The sequence below is a fragment of the Vulpes lagopus genome, chromosome 2 (assembly GCF_018345385.1).
Source record: "Vulpes lagopus strain Blue_001 chromosome 2, ASM1834538v1, whole genome shotgun sequence".
In the NCBI taxonomy this organism is placed as follows: Eukaryota; Metazoa; Chordata; class Mammalia; order Carnivora; family Canidae; genus Vulpes; species Vulpes lagopus.
This window is the reverse complement of record NC_054825.1, coordinates 43,319,318-43,340,464: the sequence shown is the minus strand read 5'-3', so window position 1 is coordinate 43,340,464 and position 21,147 is coordinate 43,319,318. Positions and strand designations below refer to the sequence as shown.

At 42.0% G+C, this 21,147-nt stretch overlaps 1 protein-coding gene across 3 annotated transcripts in view; it reads right to left on the bottom strand.

Annotated features, from left to right (window-relative positions):
* PTPN9 (protein tyrosine phosphatase non-receptor type 9) overlaps positions 1 to 21,147 on the bottom strand; it is a 75,317-nt gene that overhangs the window by 23,446 nt on the left and 30,724 nt on the right. For all 3 annotated transcript variants that reach the window (XM_041744066.1, XM_041744064.1, XM_041744065.1), the window contains exons 2-5: positions 11,211 to 11,354; positions 7,902 to 7,991; positions 7,083 to 7,207; positions 2,755 to 2,860 (exon numbers count right to left, since the gene is read on the bottom strand). In XM_041744066.1, the coding sequence (XP_041600000.1) occupies positions 2,755 to 2,860; positions 7,083 to 7,207; positions 7,902 to 7,991; positions 11,211 to 11,354 (465 nt within the window). The remainder of the gene's footprint in view (positions 1 to 2,754; positions 2,861 to 7,082; positions 7,208 to 7,901; positions 7,992 to 11,210; positions 11,355 to 21,147) is intronic.

Genomic DNA, 21,147 nt, shown 5'->3' with positions numbered 1-21,147 from the left:
CTAGAAGAAAGTGCCATACACCAAAATGTCAACAGTGTTTAATTCTGCATAATATCAAAGGCAGTATTTCTTTTTTTTTTTTTTTAAGATTTTATTTATTTGTGAGAGCACAAACAGGAGGAGCAGCAGAGGGAGAGGAAGAAGCAGACTCCCACTGAGCAAGGAGCCCAATGTGGGGCTTAATCCCAGGTCCTTGGGATCATGACCTGAGCTGAAGGCAGATACTCAACCTACTGAGGCCACCTACGTGCCCCAAAGACAGTATTTCTTCTTAATATATATTAATCTGAGTTCTCCAAAATTTTCTATAATGAAAAAATTTTTTATTATAACAGCTTTTAAGTATAAAATATAAATTATGAAAAAATTTATCAACTCAGGTTGTGATCTCAGGACCCTGAGAAACCAAGAGTCTGAAGCTTAACGGACTGTGCCACCCAGGCGACCCAAAAAGTATAGCATTCTTGGATGGGAGATAATAACATTATAAAGATGTCAATTCTCCCTAAATTAATTTATTAATTCATTACATCCAAATAAAATCCAGAGTGTTTTATTTCCCTGAAATTGACTGAATGACTCTAAAGTTCATCTAATCAACAGATGCCGATGGGGGCTCCGGGATGGCTCAGTCCAGTTAAACATCTGCTTTCAGCCCAGGTCACGATCCCAGGGTCCTGGGATAGAGTCCCACGTTGGGATCTCTGCACATTGGGGAGGCTGCTTCTCCCTCTCCCCGCTGCTCGTGCTCTCTCTCTAGCTATGTCTCTCTCTCTCAAGTAAATAAAAATCTTCAAAAAAACCAAAGATGATATTTAAAAAAATTTTTTTTCTCATCAGATTTAAAATTTGGAAAGTGGTTATCCTCTGTGCAATGGCACCAGAGTGTCTGAGAAAGGGGAATCAGACTTCTCCTTGAATTGCTTTTTAATTGCTTTTATAATAAACAAAGGAACTAGGAGGTATCTGGATGGCTCAGTCAGTAGAGCATACACATTTTTCTTTTTCTTTTTTTTTTTTTTAAGTAATCTCTACACTCAACATGGGACTCAAACTCACAACCCCAAGATACAGAATTACACACCCTCCCCACCAACTAAGCCAGTCACACACCCCTGAGCATGCAACTCATGATTTTAGAGTTGTGAGTTCAAGCTCCATGTTGGGTGTAAAGATTACTTAAAAATAAAGTAAGGGGTGCCGGGAGGCTCAGTCAGTTAAACATCTGCCTTTGGCTCAAGTCATGATCCCAGGGTCCTAGAATTGAGCCCTGCAGCAGGTTCCCTGATCAATGGAGAGTCTGCTTCTCCCTCTCCCTGTGCCACTCCTCCACTTAGTGCTTTCTCTTGCTTCCTCTCTCTCTCTCTCTCTCTCTCTCAAATAAATAAAATATTTTAAAAAAATTTAAAGAAAGAAAAAACAAATTTAAAGAAGGCACACAAAAGTACATGTAAAAATAAAAATGCAAAAAATATAGTCAAAACAACTTTTAGAAATAAAAGAGTGTGAGAGGAAGCTTGTCCCACGAGATATTAAACTTTATTTAAGACTCTAATAGGGCAGCCCAGGTGGCTCAGTGGTTTAGTGCCGCCTTCAGCCCAGGGCCTGATCCTGGAGACCAGGGATCGAGTCCCACGTCGGGCTCCCTGCATGGGGCCTGCTTCTCCCTTTGCCTGTGTCTCTGCCTCTCTCTCTTTCTGTGTCTCTCATGAATAAATAAATAAAATATTTTTTAAATAAATAAAATTTAAAAAAAGAGATCCCTGGGTGACTCAGTGGTTCAGTGTCTGCCTTTGGCCCAGGGCCTGACCCTGGGGTCCCAGGATGGAGTCCCACATCGGGCTCCCTGCATGGAGCCTCCTACTCCCTCTGCCTGTGTCTCTGCCTCTCTCTCTCTCTCTCATTCTGTGTCTCTCATGAATAAATAAATAAAATCTTAGAAAGAAAGAAAGAAAGAAAGAAAGAAAGAAAGAAAGAAAGAAAGAAAGAAAGAAAGAAAAATAAAGAAAACAGCAGTATGATAAAAGACACCATAAAACTGAATAAATTGGAAACTATAAAAAATGCTAACACATACTTAATAATGTCCCTCTCCCCATTCATGTGCACTTGCTCTTGCATGTGTTCTCTAAAATAAATATATGTCTTTAAAATATTGAGTAAAGTATATGAGAAGAAAAAGAAATTTTTTAAAGATTTTATTTATTTATTTATTGCAAAAATATTAATGTGTTTGATTATAAAGTGGCATATATACCATATTATCTTTTAAAGTTCAAAATATTACAAAATACCTCTGGATTTATGAGTGTGGGATAAGAGAGTAAGAACTTCTCTATATACAGAACTCCATACATATGTGTATAGGTTAATGTACATATACTCTTGTGTACGAAGTCAACATGTAAAACCTATTTCTGACTAGAATGAGACAAAATAGTCTGAAAGTCATTGGCTAGGTGACATTTCTCAGACACTGGACATACCTAGGGCTTCATTAATTCTTATTCTACAAAACTCCAGGAAAGGGACAACCCACCTTTTTGACTCAGAATGTTGCTGTGCACTTCGTTTTTAAATTCCTCCCACTTCACTTTTAAGACTATTTTGTATTGGGAGGAAGCAATCTTAGTCATCATTTACAGGTGACCTTTACACTCAACATGTCTGCAGTTTACATCATTCCTAAGCCTCCCAAAGAATAAAGTATCCTAAAAAGTGAAAGAGAATTGAAGGGTCCTCTCACAGCCTTACCTTCAGCAGGTTTAGGACTTTCTTGCCAAGATCCAGCTCAAAGTTGGTATAATTAGAACCACACATGTCATAGATAAACACCAGTCCGTTCCTCTGAGTTTCGAAGCTGTAAACCAACCATTGAACAAACACACTTATAAGATGGAGGAGGCAGGCTGAAAGCCTAGGGCAAAGAGTATAGGACACATGCAGGACCAAAATAACTGCCTCTCTGAACACTGGCATCTTTGGTATCTGCTATGCTTCTTGTGATATTACAATAAAAAATAAATATTTGGTCTTCAACCTGGTTGCTGGCACCGAGTTCCTTTAAAATTCTTGGAATTTCCTAAGTGAAGAGTTTCAAGTGTCTTTTGTGATGTTAATGAGACAACTAGAAGGCCCACAGGTCACCAACGGAAGGGGGTGGTTGCCAGGGGAACCAACCAGGGACTGTAGAGGGTTGGTACTTCCCCTCCCCCACCTCCAGGGAAAGGAAAGGGGAGGGATTGAGGTGAATCTCAAAGGGCTGTTGCTTTAATCAATTGTGCTGATGTAATGATGCCTCCATAAAAACACAAAAGGGGGGCGCCTGGGTGGCTCAGTCGGTTAAAGGTCTTTGGCTCAGGTCATGATCCCAGGGTTCTGGGATAGAGCCCCAGGGCAAGCTCGCGGCTCAGCGGGGAGCCTGCTTCTCCCTCTCCCTCTGTCCGCCATGCCAGGCTCCAGCTGTCTCTCAAATAAATAAATAAATAAATAAAATCTTTTCAGAAAACAACCAACTAACCAACCAAAAGGATAGGGCTTGGAGCTTCCAGATGGAGGTGCTGAAAGGGTGGCCCTCTCAGAGGGTATGGAAGCTCTAAGCCCCCCTTCACCATACCTTTCCCCATGCTACCCTTCCAACTAGCCGCATAATATCCTTTTATAATAAACTGGCAACGTAGTAAGTAAAATGTTTCCCTGAGTTGTGTGAGCCACTCTAGTAAATGCACTGCACCCACGAAGAGAGTTATTGGAATCTTCAATCCAGCCTGTTGTTAAGAAGCACAGGTGACCTGAACTGGCCACTGGCATGTGTGCGGGGGTTGGGGGAGACAAGTCTTGTAGGATTCAAAACCCTTAACCTGGGATCCCTGGGTGGCGCAGCGGTTTGGCGCCTGCCTTTGGCCCAGGGCAAGATCCTGGAGACCCGGGATCGAATCCCACATCAGGCTCCTGGTGCTTGGAGCCTGCTTCTCCCTCCGCCTGTGTCTCTGCCTCTCTCTCTCTCTCTGTATGACTATCATAAATAAATAAAAATTAAAAAAAAAAAATAATAAAACCTTTAAAAAAAAAAAAAAAAAAAAAAAAAAAAAAAACCTTTAACCTGTGGGATCTCATCTATCAGGCAGATAGTGTCAGAATTGAGTTGAACTAAAACCCTGAGCTGGTGCCAGGGAATTGCTCGGAGGTGCAGCAGAAAACCTTATTGATGCATGTTTACCAAGTACCAAACTCCTAGGTAGAGAATGTTCCAGAACATCTAGGTTATCAAAATCTGAACTGTTTCCTCCCAGGTTTCTGAATCTGCCTATCCAAATTTGGTAACATTCCATGGTTTTTTTTTTTTTTTTTTTAAGATTTTGTTTATTTATTCATGAGAGACACACACAGAGAGAGGCAGAGACACAGGCAGAGGGAGAAGCAAGCCCCCACGCAGGGAACCCGATGCGGGACTTGATCCCAGGACTCCAGGATCATGCCCTGAGCTGGAGGCAGGCGCTCAACCGTTGAGCCACCCAGGCATCCCATCAAGGGCCAAATTCAAAGAACTATAGGTTTTCCTTTCATAGCACTAGCCTGTGGCAGGGAACTGAAACAAAGAGAAGTCAGTGCCAGGGGAAAGAGAATTTAATAAAAAGAAGCTATGGTGCACAATGATGTAGATTCTATATTCCTAAAAATCGCTCATCCTGTAAAGAAAGGCACATGAAATAAATACAAATGTGGTAGGATCTTTGTTTTTCTGCATACAGAATGAGGTTTACAATGATAGATAATTCCTTACTAAGAATAATTGTTTTCCGATTGAGTTTGATTCCTAAGTTGGATGCTACCTGGGAACATCAAGATGTTTAAAACACAGTCCTTGACATTTGTTTCAAAATGATTGAGGGGGGGATCCCTGGGTGGCTCAGCAGTTTAGCACCTGCCTTAGGCCCAGGTCGTGATCCTGGAGACCCGGGATCGAGTCCCACATTGGGCTCCCTGCATGGAGCCTGCTTCTCCCTCTGCCTGTGTCTCTGCCTCTCTCTCTCTCTCTCTCTCTCTCTGTCTCTGTCTCTCATGAATAAATAAATAAAATCTTTAAATAATAATAATAATAATTGCCGTTAGGGGTGCTTGGGTGGCTGAGTCGGTCTGCCTTTAGCTCAGGTCATGATCTCAAAGTCTTGAGATCAAGTCCCACTACCTGCTTATGGGGAGTCTGCTCCCTTCCGCTTTGCCCCCCTACTCGTGCTCTCATGTGCTCTCTCCAATAAATAAGACCTTTAAAAAAAGATAACTGCTGTTAAAGTCAGACTAAAAAGAATTTTATTTATGACAGGTGGGAGGAGTGAGGAACCCAGTCATAGAAAGTTGACCATTAAAGAAAGGGCCAGATTTAGAAAAGAGAAGGAAACCTTCCTCTTTTATCCCAGTGAGGAGAGGGTTTCCTTCTCTTCTATCTTGGTGAAAGTTAACACAGGAAAACAAAAATTTCTGCTCACTAGTGAGAATATTTTGCTTAGAGAAAAGGTTTCATGTTTATTTATCTTACATGCACCTTCTGAATAATGGGGAGTCACTAAGGGTTTTCAAGAAAAGGGTGGACATCATGAAAACAGTTTGAAGTATGTTTACCTGTGTGGTCTTCCTGTGGGATCCAATCAATACTCACATTGGAAAGAGCAAGCTTTGACCACTGCCATGCCTATAGGAGGGCTCTGACTGTAAGCTGCCCAAGAAGGAAGGCCAGTGAATTTTCTGGTAAAGGAGCCTTTCATTTATTCTCCTGAACTAAAGCATTTCAAAGGAACCTATGATCTGGAAATTATGTCTGAAGACCAATCACAACCATAATTGGCAAGAAGAACTGAGAAATTTCACACTTCTGATTGGGCAGTACACGGCCTCTGTGACCACTGGTCCTCTCCTTCCCTTAGTAACTTCTCTTTTTCAGAATAATGCTGTATAAATACTATGGAAGTAACATTAACAAGTGAATTAGACAGAGAGGCCCACTTTGGACAGTCGTTTGGCTCTCTGCACCCTCTAAGTCCACAGTATGACTAAAGTTGTGCACAGCTATCTTTCACTATCTTAGGTTTCAGCCTTAAATGTATCATTTCCAACCCTTGGGACTAGCCAATGACATCCAGTACGATAACAAACTGTAAATGGCAATCACCAGGGAATAAAGGAAGTATGGCAAAAGGACAACATAATAGGGTACAAACAGCTCTGGCTAACAGCAAAGCAACTAGGATCTTAGGCCTAACTGGACTGATATGTGATGACTATAACAGTCAGGTACCTTCTTGAGGCTTTGGTTTCTTTGCCCATAAAAGATCATAATACCATTGATCTTGGAGAAGGAAGGAGAAATGACCTGAGCTGATTCTTTTTGCTCATTGGTCTGTTTATAAAGATGATTTTGCTTAACTTTGTACTTTTGGGCCATTTTCTCCTGAATGTTGATTCTCAAAATCCTGAACTAAATGGCATTATTTTTTTTTAAATATTTTTTTTATTTATTTTTATTTATTTATGATAGTCACACACAGAGAGAGAGGCAGAGACATAGGCAGAGGGAGAAGCAGGCTCCATGCACCGGGAGCCTGACGTGGGATTCGATCCCGGGTCTCCAGGATCGCGCCCTGGGCCAAAGGCAGGCGCCAAACCGCTGCGCCACCCAGGGATCCCTAAATGGCATTATTTTTATATTACAAACATACCAAGGTTCCAGAGTGTTTTGAAAATCAAAATTCAGGGCAAATGAGCAAAAAGCCAGTACATGTCATTTCCCCTTCACTTTCTCTCAATAAGTAATTCTCAATACACTGAGGATAATTAGTTAATTGGTTTTCTCAGCTTCTGTGATCCTAAAATAGAGCCAAGCAGGTAAAGATATAGAATACTCACCATCTTGATAGTACCTGGAAATATGCCAAGCCCTTAAGGACATGGAATGTTTTCTATTCATAGCATTTCCCAGGGCACATCCTAGAAGCATGGCGAAGGCACTGCTGAGTTCATCAAGTTAGTCAAGGACTATACTTCCCTATCTGGATGCAGACCAACTGAAAGATAATCATCATGCTCACCTATCCACAGCTCTGTCTAGCAAGTAAAACAGAGCCTGAAGTACCACATGTTGGACTGACTTGTGAGGATGATGCAATCTGGCAGTGAAGAGAGCAATAGAAGCTCCTGTTGGGTCCCGAACATTCTAGAGCAAATCAAATGAGAAACATTTATAAACTAAATAGAAAATCACAACAATCACAAAGGCTTCTTATATCCTAGACAAAAATTTCACACGGAGAGAAGAGATGCTGTCAATACTTCTCTGACCTTCATCAGTTGCTCCAGGAAGGGAAGAAAGCTTATTTCATCCCACTCCTGATTCTTAGCACCCCCGGATTGTATTTGTGTGGCAGGAAAAAAACTACATTCCCTTAACTTGTCAATTGCAGAGAGATTAAAGGATGGTCTACACTTGCTGCCTAGCTAATTTCCCAGGTAGGATGGCAAAACACACAGCAGGGGGAAACCACAGAAGACAACCATGGTTTCCATGCTCTGCCTTAAAAGTAGCGTCGTATACTTATTCAAAAGGCTGTGGTCTCTAGGAGGAGAGAACTTGACTCCAATAAGGATGGGCCTCTGAAACACTACATATGCACCTAAAGACCTTAACAATGGACCAATGAAGAAACTTTGCTCGATATACTGTACAACTGATTCTCAATAATTTCATTTGTTACTAGAATAATTTTGTGCAAACTGCACAGCTGCTTTATGTCTGCTCTTGAATGTTGACACTCTCTAGACTTAGGATAAGGTATCTAGGAACAAAATCCAAAGAGGACAACAGCTATGAAAGGAAATAATGAGAACAAGAAGGGTACATAACGACTCACTAAGATGGTGAATTTCCCACTAAGGATCTCAGAACGGAGAGGTTCCTCATGAGGTTTCAGCTTCACAATGCCTTCCTTCCTTCGTGTTTCCTAAAAATAAAACATAGCAAGATAAATTAAAGTGAAAATACTGTGTATCGAAGACAGCTCTATGTAACCATCAAATCTCAGAGATAAGGGACTTTAAAGTAAAATCACTGAATAAACTGAATCACAAATTCCCTTGTAACATCCTTCAGGCCAACTGAGTATTACCTGAATTCTCATCCAACGCCACCTATCAGCCTGTTAGGTATCATATTTTCCTTTAAATCAGTGAGAAGCCTTCCCTGAAGACCAGCTAATACATATAGCTAGAGTGCAGGGTCAAAGTTCTAAAATATACATCAGCAGTGATATATATATATATTTTTTATTTTTTTATTTTATTTTTTTAATTTTACATTTTATTTATTGATTTTTAAAGATTTTATTTATTTATTCATAGAGACACACAGAGAGAGAGAGGCAGAGACACGCAGAGGGAGAAGCATGCAGAGAGCCTGACGTGGGACTCGATCCAGGGTCTCCAGGATCACACCCTGGGCTGCAGGCAGCTCTAAACCGCTGTGCCACCAGGGCTGCCCCATCAGCAGTGATATTGCAGCAAGATATTATACATGCACCCAAAAAATGTCTGGAAGCAGACCTCGTCACACATCCTTAAGGCTGAGGCCTCTCCCCACTTAAAAAAGGAGCCATCAATCCCCTGGATATGTTCTCCAACAAGACCTACCATGACCTCAGTTTTCTTATCTCCACAGTATGACTCTTTAAGCTCATCCTCATACTTGGTCCACTGCATTCTCGTTGCTTCTAATCTAACTACTGCACTGAGAGCTCCTACTCCAGCGCCAGGCCTGCCTTCCCGTCAGTGAACCCAGTAGGCATTTTCAGCTCTCCTTTTACATGACAAGGTTGACCACTCATCTTCCCTTTTTCCAGAGACACTCTCTATCAGAGGTAGACAAGACTCTCAGTTTTCCTATGTCCTCAACGACTGTTCCTAAGTCTCTTTTTTGTTCTTGTTTTTTTTGTTTTTTTGTGTGTGTGGTTTTGTTTTTTTGAGAGAGAGAGAGAAAGAGAGAGAGCGCATGGGGGTTGGGGTAGAGAGAGAGGAAGGGTGACACAGGGCTCGATCTCATGACCCTCAGATCTTGACCTAAGCCCAAACCAAGAGTAGGATGCTAAAAAAAATTAAAAAAATAAAAAAATAAAAAAATAAGTTGGATGCTTAACCCACTGAGCCACCCAGATGCCCCTTTTGGTTTGTTGTTTTGTTTTTTTTTTTTCATTTATCTGCTCACTCAATTCACTCACCGGTTCGTTCATTTATTCTGCAAATAGTTGTAGAGCAATTATTATGTGCCAGGCACTGAGCTAAGTGCTAGGAACACACACTGGTCAATGAAACAAACTAGGTCTTTGTTTATATTCTCACCCAAATCATCCCTAAAATCAAATTCAAGTATCTTCAGAGGTAGGGAGCAAGTGAAGACAGTATTAGTGCTAGGAGAGTGTGTATGCTACCAAAGCATTCAAATTCAACTTTTAAGACAATACTGAGCCAAAGATAGCAAAAAGTCTGAGGTGACGTTCAGCCCTATATATCTTCCCCTCATACTTCCTGGAAGGCCCTCACCCTTTCTCATGGCTCCAATATTCAGCTCTACTTTGGCCACTCAAAATCTCTACTTCAGGTCCAGATTTTTTTTTCTGAACCCTAGACTCACACTCCAATTCTCAGAGAACATGTCTATTTAGATATCTCAGTGGCACATCAGACTTAACATGGCCAAACTGAACTCATGGCCTTGTCTCTCCACACACCTGCACTATTTCAGTGTCTCCTAAATTAGTGAATGCTACCACCATTTACCCTGCAACCCAAGTCAAAGACCTAGAACCCTTGACTCTTTTTCCTTAAACACCAGTTTAAGCAACCTTGTCTTACCACTTTTACTTCTAGAATCTTCCCATTTTTTCCTCTATATCCCGACACTACACTTTGACACCACGACCATCTGACTCTCCATAATTACAATGGCCTTCTAATTGGTCTGTCTCCAGTATAGCCCTGCTGATCTATTATCTAAAGCACAGTGAGGGCAGTCCAGGTGGCTCAGCGGTTTAGCGTCTGCCTTCGGCCCAGGGCGTGATCCTGGAGACCCGGGATTGAGTCCCACATCAGGCTCCCGGTGCATGGAGCCTGCTTCTCCCTCTGCCTGTGTCTCTGTCTCTCTCTCTCCCTCTGTGTCTCTCATGAATAATAAATAAAATCTTTAAAAAAAATAAAAATAAAAATAAAGCACAGTGAGAAAATCTTCCCAGAATGCAAATCTGATCAAGTTATTCTACTGTTCTTATTACCTTCAATAAATTTCTCTGTCCTTAAGAAAAAAATAGATACTCTTATGATCTGGCCTTGTTTACTTTTGCTACTCAATCTCTTGACATGTCCCTGTTCCCAATGAGCATTTTCACTCAGCTTAATTTCTCTGTTGTCTGAATCTGAACTTGCTGTTCTCTCTGCCATACTCCACTTTTCCAATTCCTACTCCATTCTTCAGATCTTAACTTAGAAATCATTTCCTTCAAGAAAGTTTCCTTGGGGGATCCCTGGGTGGCGCAGCGGTTTGGCGCCTGCCTTTGGCCCAGGGCGCGATCCTGGAGACCCGGGATCGAATCCCACGTCGGGCTCCCGGTGCATGGGGCCTGCTTCTCCCTCTGCCTGTGTCTCTGCCTCTCTCTCTCTCTCTGTGTGACTGTCATAAATAAATAAAAATTAAAAAAAAAAAAAAAAAGAAAGTTTCCTTGGCCCTTCTAAATAAATGTGCTTCCACAGAACTAAGTAGTGACCTATCGTAATTTTCTATAATTGTGTGTCTATTTTCTCTTTCTAAATAGTAATCTCTGCACCTGGAACATAGTATATATACAATAAACATCTGCTGAACAAATGAGTGAATATTGTAGGAGATGACCCACAAGAGAGATCTAAGTGAGCTTTAAGTCTTGAACTAATCCTAGCATGCTTCATCCTCCCTTTTTTTTTTTTTTCATCCTCCCTTTTTAATTAGAGAGGTTCTATATCTCTTCGGAAGGATTTTCTGACTGCAAAGTAGGGCTCCTAGATATTGACCTGCTTTTTTTCTTTTTAATGACAGCAGGGAGAACACTCAGAGAACTATTGTGTGTAGTGTGTGGCATCGAAAACAGCAAAGCAGAGGGCCCATGTGCCACAGGCCCGGTCTAGCCCCACGCACATACTCTGTAGGAGTGGAACAACTCTATGGCGCGGAGCACATCGAACTTCCTGGCCATGAGGAACTTGACAGCGACATCCCAAGACAGAGGAGAAACATTGTACTGAACCGTCCACTTGTTAATCTCTTCAAGAAACTGCTTGGTGGCCTGTTTGACAAAGAAAGGAAAGAAAAATTAGTCAAGAACATATTTACATATACAACAAACAAGCAAAAAAAAAAATTTATCCTTTCCTCAAGCAAGCCTGAACCCAAAGTTTCTTATAGGGAGCAGGGAAAGACAAAAGTTGGAAAACAGGTCTGAAAGTAGAAATAGTGAAAATTCATACTACTCAATGAGGCCAGAGGCCAGAGCCACATTCAGAGGGCAGGACTGAGCATAAGGATCCAGGAAGGAAAAATGAGGGAGGAAAGCAAGGCACCCAAATGGGATGCAAATTAGTGACCCCAAAGCAAAAAAAAAAAAAAAAACCAGTTTACTTTTTGTTGTTGCTATTATTTATTTATTTATTTATTTATTTATTTATTTATTCAGAGAGAGAGAGAGAGAGAGAGAGAGAGGCAGAGACACAGGCAGAGGGAGAAGCAGGCTCTATGCAGGGAGCCTGACGTGGGACTCTATCCCGGGTCTCCAGTATCAAGCCCTGGATTGAAGGCGGCACTAAACCGCTGAGCCACCTGGGCTGCCCATGTTGTTGCTATTTTTTAAATAAAAGAAGGTGGATAGACCCCTTGCAGGGTTATTGCATAATGTGTATCACAGTATAACAGTCTCAGCTGCTGTTTGGGTCCTGCAAGCCAACTGGATACAGCAAAACCATCAGAAAATGGTTTTGGCTTTGGAATTAGCAATACTATTAGAGAGCAGCAAAGCTATTAAGAAGAATTTAACAAATCAAAAGGCCAACTGGGGATCCCTGGGTGGCGCAGTGGTTTGGCGCCTGCCTTTGGCTCAGGGCGCGATCCTGGAGACCCGGGATCGAATCCCACATCGGGCTCCCGGTGCATGGAGCCTGCTTCTCCCTCTGCCTATGTCTCTGCCTCTCTCTCTCTCTCTTTGACTATCATAAATAAATAAAAATTAAAAAAAAAAGAGAAAAACAAAACAAAACAAAAGGCCAACTGTTCTTTGGGCTGACTGACCCCACAGGACCTCTTCATGCTTCACATGGCAGCCCCAAAACCAGACACTAGTGCCCAGACTCATTAACCACTTTGGATAGTGGTTGCCTGGGAAGGGTGGAGAGCCGCACACTGAGGGAGGAGTAGGAAATTTTCATTTTCACTATCTGATCCCAAGCTGGCAAGGTGCCTGTTTCTTGTCCCTATCTCTCTTTTTTTTTTTTAATTTTTATTTATTTATGATAGTCACACAGCGAGAGAGAGAGAGAGGCAGAGACACAGGCAGAGGGAGAAGCAGGCTCCATGCACCGGGAGCCTGACGTGGGACTCGATCCCGGGTCTCCAGGATCGCGCCCTGGGCCAAAGGCAGGCGCTAAACCTCTGCGCCACCCAGGGATCCCCCTATCTCTTGATTAACCCATGTCCTTCTATCCTCTCTCAACCTATTTTTCCTGACATTTATAACCAGTTTCTGCTCTGGCCAAACTACTCTTCTGTTTCTTCAGTGTTTTTTTTTTTTTTTTTTTTTAAGATTTTTTTTTATTTATTTATTCTTGAGAGATAGAAGGAGAGACAGAGCCAGAGACACAGGCAGAGGGAGAAGCAGGCTCCATGCACTGGGAGCCCGACGTGGGATTCAATCCCGGGTCTCCAGGATCGCGCCCTGGGCCAAAGGCAGGCGCCAAACCGCTGTGCCACCCAGGGATCCCCATGTTTCTTCAGTTTTTGAATAGGATTTACATCAGGATTTTTTCTTTCCTTTTAATTTTTTTTTAAATACCCAATGTGGAGCTCAAACTAACAACCTCAAGATCAAGAGTTGCAAGCCCGGGGCACCTGGGTGGCTCAGTGGTTGAGTGGCGGCCTTAGGCTCGGGTCATGATCCTGGGGTCCTAAGATCAAGTCTCACATCAGACTCCCTTCAGGGATCCTGCTTCTCCTTATGTCTCTGCCTTTCTCTCTGTGTCTCTCATAAATAAATAACATCTTTAAAAAAAAAAAACAAAACAGTTGCAAGCTCTACTGACTGAGCCAGCTAAGCGCCCCTACACTGGGAATTTTTGCATACATATTCTCAATTGCTGAACATTTTCTGCATGGCAATCTGGTCCCTTCCACCCAGAAACTTTTCTCACATGTTGATCCAAAATGTGACCAACTTCATGAGAATTCTGAAACTTAACTGATCAACAAATCAATCCACAGTTAAGATATATTTATTAAACTATTATATATTTATTAACTACTTGTTAATATCTGTGCTAAGAAATACAAGGAATAGGGGGATCCCTGGGTGGCTCAGAGATTTAGCGCCTGTCTTTGGCCCAGGGCACAATCCTGAGGCCCCGGGATCAAGTCCCACGTTGGGCTCCCGACATGGAGCCTGTCTCTCCCTCTGCCTGTGCCTCTGCCTCTCTCTCTCTCTATGTCCATCATAAATAAATAAAATATTAAAAAAAAAAAAGAAATACAAGGAATACTAAAAATAAGGTCTGCTTTATTTTTATTTTTTTAATTAATTAATTATTATTTTTTTTAAAGGTCTGCTTTAAAAGGTCTAAGACTAAACTACTATATGGCCATGGACAAGGTAATTCTCTCTTCATCTCTGATTTTCCAATTGAAAAACAAAGGGAAGGGTGCCTGGGTGGCTCAGTAGGTTAAGCATCTGCCTTAAGCTCAGATCATGATTTCAGGGTCCTGGGATGGAGCATCACGTCTGGCTCCCTCAAGACCTCCCCTGCCGCTCATACACTCATTCTCTCTCTCTCAAATAAATAAATAAAAACTTAGGAAGAAAGAAAGAAAGAAAGAAAGAAAGAAAGAAAGAAAGAAAGAAAGAAAGAAAGAAAAAAGAAAGAAAGAAAGAAAGAAAGAAAGAAAGAAAGAAAGAAAGAAAGAAAGAAAGAAAGAAAGAAGAAAAGAAGGAGGGGAGGGAAGGAAGGAAGGAGGGGAGGGAGGGAAGGAAGGAGGGGAGGGAGGGAAGGAAGGAAGGAAAACAAACGGGAGAAAGGGTAACAAGCAATTGACCTACTGCAGAATCTTGGCAACAAGTCCTACCTTTCAAATACAATTCAGATTGCTACATACATGTTTAAACAACTAGCAAATTAGAGAGCCCCAGGAAGTCAGCAAAACCTCACATGAGAGCACTTGATTCTTCCCCCAATTTCTAGGAAAGGAAAAAGACACTTTATAAACCAGAGTAAAAAGCTGCACCTGACCCTTAGAACCTTTCAACCGGGGCAATATAACTTATACCCCTGGAAAAGGAGAGAACTAGAAAAAACTAATCAGGCAAAGTGCATTAAAAAAGCCAAGAAATAAAGGCCATGAAGAAAAGCCTTCAGATGATCCCTCTGGCCCAGAACCAGTTTAAGTCACACCAGAGAAATGAGTCCCAGGGAAGACAACGGGACAAACTTAGAATGCTCCACCAGAAAACAGTTGGAGTTGCCTCTGTGGGGTGAGTGGCCAGCATCAGAATGAGGAAAGACAGAAGGGAAAAGAAGAGAAGTGGGCAGAGAAAGATCCCAGAAACAAAACCTCAGCCAGCCCGGAAGGTCCCCAGGAGATTTTATAAAGGGTTATTTGTCTTTTAATTAACATATCATCTTTAAATCCAGTCCTCTTGTGGGCTTGGCTGAAGCTGCCTGGAGAATAAAACACCAGAGTAACAGCAGAACATACTTTTCCCCCTTTTCTAATAAAAATAATAAACAGACAAATCAATATACAGGTAGGAGGAGGAAATACAGTTAATAGCGAGAGGATGATATGAACTCATAACACATCCAATTACTAGGATGATTTTTTTCATTTTTCGTAAATAGCCACGCCTCGATAAGAGTACAAAAGGCTTCACACACGCCCTTCACAGCGCATATACATTGGCTTCCTTCTTCTTAAACTCCGTTCTCTCAAAGTTTCTAATGTCCTGTAGCTCCCAAGAGCTGCTGCATTGCCCTGACCTCTGTCCCCTGCTGGTCAGGATGTTATTCTTGGCTTTAAGCTCGGGAACAATTCCTCCTGATTTGGCCCCACTCGGCCTAGCATGAGAAGAGTCCAGGGTACTGTAAACAGCGTGTGATATTTACAGATACAAATACGCATACACACGGCCGTCCATCACGTTCAGCCTCGGATTCGCCATCCTGCATCCCTATCCCTCTTGTGCAAGAGATGAACCTCTTAAAGATGGCCTCAGCTTCAACAGCCTTTGTCTAGAAAGTTAATCAGGCATCTTCCTCTGTTTACACATGAATTCAGCACAACAACTAAATATAGAACAATTTTTGGCCCTATTGGTACCCAGAAAAACAAGTCCTAGCAATTTTAATGAGCAACACACTCTTCATAAGGGATAATTGAAATTCCTGAAATTAATATTATTTCCTGGTGAACAAAAGAATGAGCCAAAAGATGAGTCACAGCTTATAAAAGATCTCAACTCAAGGTCAACGGTTTGAATCTATCTAGGTTTATGAGTTAACTGTAAACTGTTAACACCTGGCAGCTAAGGCATGGTCACAGTTCAAACAGCTGCGGCCGTCCTTTGGGAAGAAGGTCTGAACTGATGTTCAGAAAAACTAACATTATCACTTATGACCTTCCTCAACCCACTTTCAGGTACAGGTAAGATTTGTTTCAGCCTTGTCAAAAGCTTACTGTAAATACATACTACTCCCACAATCATGTTTAAATAAATAAAGACAGGGACAGTCTGGGTGGCTCAGCAGTTGTGCACCTGCCTTCAACCCAGGGTGTGATCCTGGGGTCCTGGGATCGAGTCCTGCACCGGGCTCCCTGCATGGAGCCTGCTTCTCCCTCTGCCTGTGTCTCTGCCTCTCTCTGTGTGTCTCTCATGAATAAATAAATCTTTTAAAAATACATAAATACATACATACATACAGGTTTCTTAATGACAGCCAGGAGGATAAAGATATAGGGAACCCACTATAAAATGGCTGAGAAATCTGTCAATTAAGTGGATTATGGCCTGGACACTATCCACTGGTGTTAAATATGTCACTGGAGAGAATAAAAACAGCAGTCTTCATGTTACCTCACACTCCCAAGAGCAGCTACAATTTTGAAATGAGTTCTAGACAAAGGGCTAGCCGACCAAAAGATCAAGAAAAACGCGCTGGCGTACTCAGTTGCACAGTATCTTAAATCCTGTGTTCCAGCACAAACAGGAGAGAGTAAAAACCAGACCTATAACAAACCTGCTTTTGTTTTTTTTTGTTTTTGTTTTTTTTTTTCAAACCTGCTTTTGAAAGAAACAGAAAACTTCAGCCTCCTGGGATGTCAGCCAGTGAACCACCAAAGAACAGGGGTCCAGTGGGTTTGAGATGCAGCAGAACCCATCCTCTCACTCACTGCTGTGGGATATGTGGGCGAGTCATTTAACCTCCCTGATAAACATACAGCACGGACGAGACGACGGACAGAAAAGCACTACAGATTCTGGCAAGTGGTAGGTAGTCTCTGAACGGATGTTTATTCTCTTTTTCTTTTTTTCTCTTTTTTTTTATTTTTATTTATTTATGATAGTCACAGAGAGAGAGAGGCAGAGACACAGGCAGAGGGAGAAGCAGGCTCCATGCACCGGGAGCCCAAGGTGGGATTCGATCCCAGGTCTCCAGGATCGCACCCTGGGCCAAAGGCAGGCGCCAAACCGCGGCGCCACCCAGGGATCCCTCTTTTTCTTTATTCCAGTCATTTCGCACTAAAACTTATTTCAAAAGTTAGAGTTCCTCAGAATCAAGTGCTCTCTTTCTCCTTAGCCAGTAGCAATTCACTCTCTCTAATCTACTTTATCAAAAAGCACAAATTTGAATCAGAAACTTCCAATATGTGTTCAATCGCAAGACAAAAGTCTCTAAAGGAGCAACTCCTCACTCCAGGCTCTGGGTAACACAGAAGCTGGGGTGAGAAGTATTCATCCCCCGCCCCCCCCATCTCTAAATTCTTTTTTTTTTTTTTTTTTTGGTCTAAATCCTTTTGTCCCTACTTTCAGACTACACTGGCAGCTCTGGGGATTAGCTCTGCCATCCTGAGCATTAAACTGACAAGAAACTATTTCTCATTAAAATAAAGGAACAACTCTGTGCAGGACACACACCATGCAAAAAATGCACTTACCCTGCACTGAATACCTAAATAAGGGATTCAATAGACGACTCTGTGTCTGCACGTTACCCCTGAAACACATTTTTGAGGTTACCTCTGTACCTTATCAAACATGATTTTTCCTCATTAGCTTCAGTGACCGATGCATTACTAAACTATCTTTCTCTTATGCCCATTTTCTTCTTTCTCCCTCATTGTGAACTGTTGTTTTGTTAAGCCTACTAATCCCGTCAATTCATATCCATATGCTAGGAAACCGAATCTGAGGGGAGACAAACTAGCTTGCTGCCATTCGGTTTTCTAAACTGAAAACTATCATCTTTCCATTAGCCCTTTGTTATTATGCCAAATACGGAAATAAACCTAGGTCCTTTGAATTATTTTTTTTTAAGATTTTATTTATTCATGAGAGACAGAGAGAGAGAGAGAGAGGAAGAGGGAGAGGGAGAGGGAGGGAGAAGCAGGCTCCACGCAGGGAGCCCCATGCAGAACTCGATCCCGGGACCCCAGGATCACGCCCTGAGCTGAAGGCAGACACTTTAACCGCTGAGCCACCCGGGCATCCCAGTTCCTTTGAGTTAATATTTACTCATTTATCTCAAATATCTTCACTTTATCAGGAAAATTTTGCCTTTCCTTAAAACGTTTTTTAAAAAATATTTTATTTATTCATGAGAGACACACAGAGAGAGGCAGAGACACAGGCAGAGGGAGAAGCAGGCTCTCTGCGGGGGAGCCTCATACAGGACTCAAAATCAGGACCCCAGGATCACAACCTGAGTTAAAGGCAGACACTCAACCACTGAGCCACTCAGGTGCCCCTTAAAATGTAATTTTCAAGGAGCCAATGCTTCCGTTTTAAGATTTATTTTAGACAACGCACGCTCCACTGGGCAGGGAGCCCAAAGACACAGAGCACACCACCAACACAGGGCTCAACCTCACAACCTTGAGATCATGACTTGAGGCAACACCAAGAGTCCGATGCTTAACTGACTGAGCCACCTAGGGACCCGGAGCCAGTGCTCTCTTAAGTAGGATTTTACTACATCTGGGAAGGAAAAAGTTTTAAGGAAAATTTCTGATGTTATGTTTTACAACAAAGTAATAAAGGAAATTTGCAGAAAAAGGAAAGGATATCCATGATTGCATCATCCTATAGTTGTTTTAATAATTTAAAAATTAAAGTCAACAGAAAAATACCAATAAATACATAATTTTCTAAATATATGTCCCACAACCTCCTCACACACACACACACACAACCTTGGGGAGTGGAAAGAAGAAAGAGGGATTATTCAAGTGTATATTGTTCTAGTTGAGAATCCTGGCCTCTCTGGCAAGCTGCCATCACTAGCAGCAGTAGTGTCCCTTCAAGGCAGCCAACAGTAGAGCTCTTTCAGGCGGCGAGTCATGTAGTCAAGCAAACATGCACAAGTATTTGCTGAAGGCCTACTCTGTGCTAAGTAGTGTAAGTAACTGTACAGGAGACACAATTCAGAGAGATACAGACTCTACCCCGAGCAGTTTACAGCCATATAAAAATGTAGATAAAAAGTCATGGTCATAGAATTTTATTTTTTTTAAGAGTTTATTTATTTATTCATGAGAGACACAAAGAGAGGCAGAGACACAGGCAGAGAGAGAAGCAGGCTCCATGCAGGGAGCCCGACGTGGGACTCGATCCCGGGTCTCCAGGATCATGCCCTGGGCCGAAGGCAGGCACTCAACTGCTGAGCCACCCCAGTGTCCCAGTGCTATGGAATTCAATCTCTAGGAGAATTTTTTTTTCTAATCTTTTTAGAGCAGTGCCTTGAAGGATGAGTAGGAATCTGGCAAGCAGACACAAGCATTCTAACTGGAGAAAACAAAATGTGTAGAGAAAGAGGAAAGAATAGGAATTACTGGGGACACAGCATAGCTGGTGTGTGCCTAGATTGTATGACAGGAAATGGTGTGAATGATCTGACTTGAAGGCTAAGTCACAATGGATTTTTTTTTTAAGATTTTATTTATTTATTCATAGACACACACAGAGAGAGACACACACAGGCAGAGGGAGAAGCAGGCTCCATGCAGGGAGCCCCAAGCGGGACTTGATCCCGGGACTCCAGGATCACACCCCAGGCTGCAGGCGGCGTTAAACCGCCGCGCCACTGGGGCTGCCCGGCTAAGTCACAACGGGAAGGCCCTTGTATACCATGCTCCAGATTCCAGGCATGACCCTATAGACATGAAGGAGTCAACAGAAATCTTTAAGCAAATAAATAAATAAATAAATAAATAAATAAATAAATAAATAAATAAATAAATAAAATTTATAAAAGAAATCTTTAAGCAAAGGACTGAGATGATAACTTTGGTCCTCCTGTCCTCCCCAAAATTACTGTTAGCAGTAGGGAAGCCAAACTGGAAAATGACAATTTAGCAGCAGGGAGGCAAATTCTGTGTGGATCACTGTCTATTTTATTCACTAGTTCCTAGCATTATGCCTGGCACAAATAAGTAGCTCTAATAACATCTCCTAACAAGTATGTATGACAAGTAAATGAACAACAGAACTCTGAAGAACACTAACATTTAGAGAGTAGAAAGAGGAGAAAGAACCAAGGAACTTTTTTTACCTTTTTTTTTTTTTTTAAGATTTCATTCATTCATTCACGAGAGACACAGAGAGAGAGAGAGAGAGAGGCAGAGACACAGGGGGAGAAACAGGCTCCATGCAGGGAGCCTGATGCGAGACTCGATCCTAGGACCCCAGGATCATACCCTGAGCCAAAGGCAACGCTAAATCGCTGAGCGACCCGGGCTGCCCCTAAGATTTACTTTTAAAAATATCAGTGACCACGGAGTATCAAAGAAATGTAAATTAAAAAACAAGAGTTTTTTAAAAAATAAAAATAAATAAAAAACAAGAGTTGGCAAATATCTATAAAACAGACTCAGATTATTTTTACATTATGTTCTCAGACCTTCATGGGACAAATAGCTCTCATGTTATATAAAGTGCAGTATAATAGAGGAAATACACTTCATAACACAAGAGGGTTTATCTCAGGAATGAAGAGGCAGTTTATTAAGAGATCGAAGCAATTTTTATTATTAACGGACACTAAAGGAGAAAGAGGATATAACCTTCTCAACAGATGATGAAAATGATGGGATAAAATTCAATACCTTTTTTGTCTTTAATTTACCAAACTAGGAATGGAGGAATTACCTTAATCTGGTAATCTGACAGATGCTCAGCCACTGAGCCACCCAGGTGTCCCTCATGCCACTTCTCTATCAATTGGGCACTGCCAAGCACAGTTTTAAAAGTGCAAACCCCTGGGGGCACCTGCGTGGCTCCGCGGTTGAGCGTCTGGATCTGCCTTCAGCTCATAACCTGCTTTCAGGTCATGATCCTAGGGTCCTGGGGTCCTGGGGTCCCGGGATCGAGTCCCACGTCCGGCTCCCTGCATGGAGCCTGCTTCTCCCTCTGCCTGTGTCTCTGCCTCTCTGTGTGTCTCTCATGAATAAATAAAATCTTTTAAAAAATACAAGTGCAAGCCCTATGATCCACACCACCCCTTCTAGGAATCCAGTGCACAGAAACATAAGCATGAAGGTACAAAGCCAACATATATATACATATATACTCACATTGTTTCTAATACTTTGCCATTAGAAACAATGTTGCA